Genomic DNA, 7,260 nt, shown 5'->3' with positions numbered 1-7,260 from the left:
TTAATATTGATTTTGATTGGATTTGATTAGAGCAAAAAGCGAGGCCATAATTTAAAATATAAATCATAAAGGTAAGGTGAGTGGACCTGGAGGCAAAGGGTTTGATCAAGTCCTGGGGCTTTTCCCCATGAAAACAGAGGTGGAATCGGGGCCTGCAGCCCAAATGCACTCAGAAGTGATGCTTTCCTTTCCGCTGGCTGGGAAGGACCGCCGCCGCCTGCTCTCCCGTGGGGCTTCGAAAGCCTTTGCTGGCCCAAGATGAAAAGACCAGGCAGTGAGGCCTTTGAGTGCCTTGAAGCTTCTGGCTCTGGAGGGCGAGAGGCCCATGAGCTGGCATCTCCTTGTGGGGGGAGGGGCATAAATCCAGCCCACCCCGTGGGGATGAGCCTGCTTCTCTCAAGTGTGTGTGTGATTGTGTGTGTAGAGCCTTGCATGCTTCCTTGATCACCAGCTGTTTGCGTGTCAAGTGACAATGGCCTAAAACAAGGGCTGCTTGTTTTTAAATAGCATGACCAACCTCACGAATGCCGCTGGGGCTGAACCAGCCGAGCAAAACGGATCTCTGTTTTGCCTTGCAGGAGGCTCATGACTCTGAACTCGATGAAGCTGGAAGTCCACTTTCAGCAGAAACAGGTAAGATGCAGCATGGGGTGCAAAGGCTGGGCTGGGGCTGAGAATGCCCTCCATATCCTGGTAAAAGTTGGACCCAGGTCTAGTCCAGAGGAGAGCCGGCTGGCTGATCCTTGCCACCACCATCCCCTGGCTGCCCCCCCCCCCCGGGTCCTGTCCAGATGCCCTTTGAGCTGACGCGAAGGCTTCCCTAGGGGATCCCCTGGGGAGCGCAGTGGACAGTCCCGGGCCTCAGTTCTTAGAGACCCTGGGAAAGAGGTCCCGGGGTGGAGAATGGACAGGCCCTGTGGGGGGCGCTGGACCTCAGATGCAGAAACTAAAGCTGTAGTTACTTAGATAACTTACATCATGCCTTTTCACTAGCAAATATAGTTCTCTGTACACATTTTTTACTTAATTTTGCCTGAATCAACCAATTTCCCGAGATTGCATACTACAGCACATTGAAACAAACATGGTGGGGACCATGACTCAAATCCCCTCTAATTAAAGTTAGTGCTAACCAAGTTTAATATTCAAATGAATTTTAGCTTTGTCTTTAACTATCCAGGTTAAGCGGGTTATGTAAATACAGCAAGTGTGGCAAACAGTTAATGAAATTGTCAAGTCAAAAGAAGCCAGAAAGCTTGAGCTAACATAAAATTCATCTAGAAAAAGGAGCAACCAGTGAGAACAAAACCATCAAAGCAAGAGACAGAAGGGAACAGAACATAGAATAACAGGATTGGAAGGGACCTTGTGAGTTTTTTAGTTTGAAGCACAATCGGGGATCAACCATCTTTCTAGACACCTCTCCCAATTTGAGGATTGCCAAATTCTCACAAGATTTCTGTATTTTTAATTTGTAGTTTTGTAGTCTCCATGTTGCCAGAAAAGTACATGAACATCCAACATCTGTCTTTGTTCTAAATTATGATCCAGAAGTTTTGAGATCACTTTTATGAGAAGAGAACTAAAATGGATATAAATAATTAAAATATCTGTCTTTTGCCCTTTCAAAAGCACCACCAATTTAGCTGGACTTTTCATAATGACCCTGAAGGTTCTCTTGCCCTTAGGCTTTGAACGAATGGCAAGGGATGGGCTGGGCAATCCAGTGTAAACTCTTCTGGATTAGTTCTTTGGATCAATTGGAGGTCATAAAATGATGCTTCTGACGATGCAAAGAGGACGCAGTTCCTTTAGAGCCAGTCTTTTCCCACCCAGCTGTCCAATCTCTCCGATTTCTGTGCTTGATCTAGAATGAAGACGTGGATGATGAAGACTTCTGCGCTCTTGGTGGACGATGGGCCTCTCAGAGCAACAGCGAAAGGTGGCCCCAAACTGACTCACAGGAACACCATGGAGACAGCTGGCAGAGCAGCTCCGCGATGAGGAGGTTTTCCAGCCAGGAAAGTGTCCTCACAGACCTCAGTGCTGACTTGGAGGCGATTTCACTCCACAGCACCAGCAGCACCGGTGGGGCCTCCGCTCTCGGGGCTGGGGCACCCCATTCGTCCTCCACTCAGAACTCTCCAACCTCCCCCAACCCTCGTGGAGGCTTGAGTAGCCATTCGCCAGCAGCCCAGTCTTCAGATGGAAACAGCAGGGAAACACCCAAGGACTGTCAGACACGGAGTTTCCTCAAAAGAATCGAATCTCTGAGAAGGAAGGACAAGGAGATATTGGACTCTGCTAAAGCTCCAGACAGGGACGGAACTCACATCGCGCCTAGTTGGAGCTCCCCAAAGGACGCCAAGGCACCTGCCTCTGGGACGCAGGTTGCGGGAGGAAACGAAAAGTCACGTTCTTTCTGCAGCACTAAGACCCCTTCAGCAGGTGGTTGGACTAACCAGGCTCCGGCATCTGTTAAAGACAGGCTGCCGCGTGAGCCCAAGTATGGTAGTATTTATTTAGAGGATTATGAAACCAGTCTGAACAAGAAATGGGATGCCAGAACGTGGGACCACCAAATTGCATCTAAAAGAGATTATTTATTCCACGTCCCAGGGGATTACAAGCCAGGCACTTTCCCCAGATCCCTCTCCCTCGAAAGCTTGTGTCCTTTGGAGAGCAGCTGTTTGGCAGACTGGAAATCGACCCCCAAAGCCTCGAGTTCTTTGGCCTGCGGCACTGGCGTCAGCAGTGGTGTCCGCGGGAGCAACTCTCCTCACGCCCTGGAACACCAGCCAAGGAGGCCTTCAAGCACTTTCACAGGTAGCCGCACCAGCCTCTATGATAATGTTCCTGACTTCGGCAGTGGAGACGATCTCTTTGATCTGGACCAGGAAATGATCTATGAAAACCTAGATGACATCCTGCAGCACGTTTGGGGACTCCAGCAGAAAATAGAGCTCTGGTCAAAGGCAGTTAAGTTGGACACGGAAGATGAAACTATTGGGGTGGAGGAAAGGGAGGACACAGACTCTGGCGAGGAGCCCACCAATCTGGAGAACCGCTCCATCTCTGACATGGGTACTTCCACCAGCGACTTCGAGAGCACGGCCAACTCCCTGAATGAGACTGAGGATCCCGAAATGAGGGAGCGCAGAGACTCTGGCGTGGGGGCATCACTTACAAGGCCTTGCAGGTAAGTCTGGGAAGAGTTTAGAGGCAAATTTTGGGGGGGTGTTTAGGAATCTCGTGATCCTCTTCTCTCTCCCTAGGAAAGTCCATCTGATTGCTGCTCAGGGTTGTGATGGAGTTGTGTAGCCTATGCATTTAATAAAGAGCAATAATAATTTCAGATTTTTGCTCTTCCAGTCCCCTTACCTAAAGATGGAAATACTGACCGGGTCTACCTGGTCCCTGTTCAGAATTGGGATTGGAGCCCCTCGCTCTCGTTCAGTGGCCATTGATGATGATGCCCCAGTGCTGTCTTTTGGGGGGATTCTTCTCTCCAGTTTGTTCTGCAAATACTCACAGGAGAGTATTGCAGAAATTGTAGTCCTGGATACTGTAAGAAATTCCACAAATTTCTTTAGGGTGAAGTTGAGATTTGGCAATATGTTTAGTATTGCATGTAAAAAGAAAACTACTATCTACAGTTCAATGTCATAAAAGATCAGACATAGACTTTAAGAATTTTGTGGGATTTAAATCATTTTGCAAAATTATTTACAATGATGCTCAATTATTTATTGATGGATTAGAGTTTTGTCCCAATCTGAAGGCAGATTGAATAAATGTCCCTTTATAATTTTATCCCAGCAACATCCCTGTGAGGTAGGCTATGCCAAGAGAGAGCGGTAGCTGCCGTGGCACCAAAGGCACTCCCCAGCCTAAGGTCAACCTTTACCCACTGCACAAGGCCTGGCTTGGCAGCATTTCAGGCTGGAGTTGGGTGCTTGTGGGGACCTAAGACTAGGAAAGGTGAGGCATTTCTGGATCCAAGACTGGGAGTGGACTTTGAATGGACTGCCACAGGCTGGTCCAGGGCAAAAAGATCCAAGACAATAACTAAACTGGGTATAGTCCCATTTTAATTCAATTAAAACCAAATGAAAATAGTGATATGATTATTCTTCAAATATTGACTTAAAAACCTACTCTTTTTTCACTTTAAAAATACAGCTCAAAATCAACTTTGGGCTGACTGTGGAGGCTTTGCCACTTAGAGGAGGGGAAGCTTATGGCTCCAGACATCAGATTGTATTGGGGCTGCAATTTCTGCTAACCTTTTCAGATGCAAGAGACACTCAAGCATTCAGAACTAAAGAACAAGGCAGTGGCCCTAGTTTCTTCTTTTCAAATGCAAAAGTCACATTACAGTTGTTGAAGGAGAAGGGAATCCAAAACCATGGCTGATTTGCACTCTCCACTAGATCATGATTTATCTCCTCTTCACCTACAGTTAAGACACTCCATTTCTTCAGTTTATGCATAAGGACCTGCCATCCAGAGTGCAGGTGGTTGATCTGATGATCTCCCTTTGATCAAGGGAGGTTGTACATTCTCAGCTGCAGTGTCTCTCGATGCCTTCAGAGAGGGTCAACCAGCCATAATCCCCTACCAGGAGTTCTCCATCTAATTCTTTTCAGGAATAGACCTGTTGAGCTATGGACAATGAACAGCTCAGCTGTTACTAGTCTCTTAGAGGCAGAATACTTCACCTTTCATTTGAGTTAGACTAAAAAAACAAAATTTAAAACATTTCACAGCTGTTTTCCATCTATAAAAATAATATTTTCCAATTTGTTTTCTAAACCAAGCTGAAAAAAATCTGGTAATTTTAACAAATGCTTAATAATAATATTATAATAATAATAATAAAGTTGGAAGGGACCTTGGAGGTCATCGAGTCCAACCCCCTGCTCAGGCAGGAACCCTTTCACCATTTCAGACAAATGGCTGTCCAGTCTCTTCTTAAAAACTTCCAGTGTTGGAGCATTCACTGCTTCTGGAGGCAGGTTGTTCCACTGGTTAATTGTTCTAACTGTCAGGAAGTTTCTCCTTAGTTCTAAGTTGCTTCTCTCCTTGATCAGTTTCCACCCGTTGCTTCTCGTCCTGCCTTCAGGCGCCTTGGAGAATAGCTTGACTCCCTCTTCTTTGGGGCAGCCCCTGAGATACTGGAACGCTGCTATCATGTCCCCCTTCGTCCTTCTCTTCGTTAAACTAGACATACCCAATTCCAGCAACCGTTCCTTATATGCTTTAGCCTCCAGTCCCCTAATCCTCTTTGTTGCTCTTCTCTGCACTCTTTCTAGAGTCTCAGCATCTTTTTTACATCACGGTGACCAAAACTGGATGCAGTATTCCAAGTGTGGCCTTACTAAGGCATTGTAAAGTGGCATTAACATTTCACGTGATCTTGATTCTATCCCTCTGTTAATGCAGCCCAGCACTGTGTTGGCTTTTTTGGCTGCTGCAGCACACGGCTGGCTCCTATTTAAGGGATTGTCCACTAGGACTCCGAGGTCCCTCTCACAGTTACTACTATTGAGCAAGGTACCCCCTAATAATCAATAGTTCATAGCAAAGGTACATGTTATGAGACCGTGTGCTTCCAGCTACCCCTAGTTCTAGTATTTTGTTTTCCTTGTGGCATATTATTCAAGTCTTTGCCCATCTAGAAGGGTTCTTGCCCCCCGCATCCCTGGCCCAGAAGGAAGCCAGATTTGAGTGACAGGCTTTCTGATATGAATTCTTGGCCACATCACCTTCATTCCGCTCTGGTTATTTTTTTATTGTATTTGATTTTAAAACAAAAAGGTCTGGTCTTAAATTTGCACTCAGGCAGGATCAGATGTTCGGGAAGAGACATCAGGTCCTGCTTCCTCCCTGGGACAGAAAGCTAGGCTCTCGAATCAGAGATCCCAGTGAATCAGAGGCTGCTTCTCCTGAGCAGGACAGGACAGGTGCCTTCCGTCTCTCTGTCCCAGGTTCTGCTCCAGGACATTACAGGGGAGGAGATGCTTCATTAAGGGCAGAATCAGTTGCTTCCGTTGCAGCTGGCAATGACAAGTCATCCCACAGATCTGTGAATTACCTAATTTACTCATGATGTCGCTCACCCCATGGGCCAGGCAACATGAGTTCCCAGCTCCACCCAGCCTTGCATAGGCCAGCATAGGGTATTGGGCAAGCACTTCCTTACGGCTAGCCACACATTGCACAGAACACAGAGTTCTCTTGGGAGCCCTTCTGCTCTTATGTCCATTTTGGCTACCCACAGAAAAACATGACCTGAAAGATGTGGAACTGCATCTGCATGGAGGGAAGCATGCAGTGGGTTCCCTCAAGGTTCTGTCTTAGGTCCAGTAGTCCTCAACATCTTCATCAATGATTTAAATGGGAGGTAGAAGGAATATTCATTAAACCTGCAGACAATATCAAGCTGGTGGGGAATAGCTAACACTTTAGAAGGTAAGCCCAAGATCCAGAAGGATCTTGACAGACTTGAGCATTGAATCCTAACCAAAAAAATGCAGTTCAGTGGTGAGAAAAGAGAGGTTTGATACTTAGGTAGGAAAAGCCAAATGCACAGGTACAGAATAGGTGGTACCTGGCTCAACAGCAGTAACTGGGAGGGATCTTGGTGTCCTAGTAGACCATCATTTGAGCCAGCAGTGTATTGCAGCTGTGAAAAAGGCAACAAAGTCCTAGGTTGCATCAAGATCACAGGAAGTGAGAGTACTAGTGTTTTATACCAGGGCTTTTCAACCTTTTCACCCATTGTACCAGTTTTAGGATATGGCAATATTCAAGTACCACCAGTCGCCTAGCAAGGTGTCAAAACTCGACCCCCAAAAAAGAAAAAAAGTGATAAAGTACAGGTAGTCCTTGACTTACAACAGTTCGCTTAGTGACTGTTCAAAGTTAAAACGGCACTGAAAAAAGTGACATAACCATTTTTCACACTTATGACCGTTGCAGCATCCCCAGGGTCATGTGATTTACATTTGGATGCTTGGCAACTGATTCATATTTATTTATTTTTTTAAAACAAAATGTTTATTGGTTTTTATTTAACATGGTGGCAAGGCCATCAATTAATCAAAACAAAATCGTACTTATACAATTCAAATTATATCAATATAATTAACTCAGTTATACATATAAATAATCTATTATTATTTTAATGTATCCTACTCCCCCCTTTAATCAATGCTATTAACTCTACTTCTATACTCCCTCCCAGCCCCATTCCCC

General features: G+C 45.8%; 1 protein-coding gene across 1 annotated transcript in view; it reads left to right on the top strand.

Moving 5' to 3' along the window:
• The first annotated feature begins 585 nt into the window (after positions 1-585).
• The window catches only part of STARD8 (StAR related lipid transfer domain containing 8), a 22,478-nt gene continuing 15,803 nt past the window's right edge, over positions 586-7,260 (top strand). The window contains exons 1-3 of the mRNA XM_029283482.1: positions 586-633; positions 1,872-2,386; positions 2,489-3,199. Of these exons, the coding sequence (XP_029139315.1) occupies positions 586-633; positions 1,872-2,386; positions 2,489-3,199 (1,274 nt within the window). The remainder of the gene's footprint in view (positions 634-1,871; positions 2,387-2,488; positions 3,200-7,260) is intronic.

Source organism: Protobothrops mucrosquamatus, unplaced genomic scaffold, assembly GCF_001527695.2.
Source record: "Protobothrops mucrosquamatus isolate PMUCROS unplaced genomic scaffold, P.Mucros_1.0 scaffold108, whole genome shotgun sequence".
NCBI lineage: Eukaryota > Metazoa > Chordata > Lepidosauria > Squamata > Viperidae > Protobothrops > Protobothrops mucrosquamatus.
The sequence above is the reverse complement of the archived record's forward strand: the minus strand, read 5'-3'. Positions and strand labels throughout refer to the sequence as shown.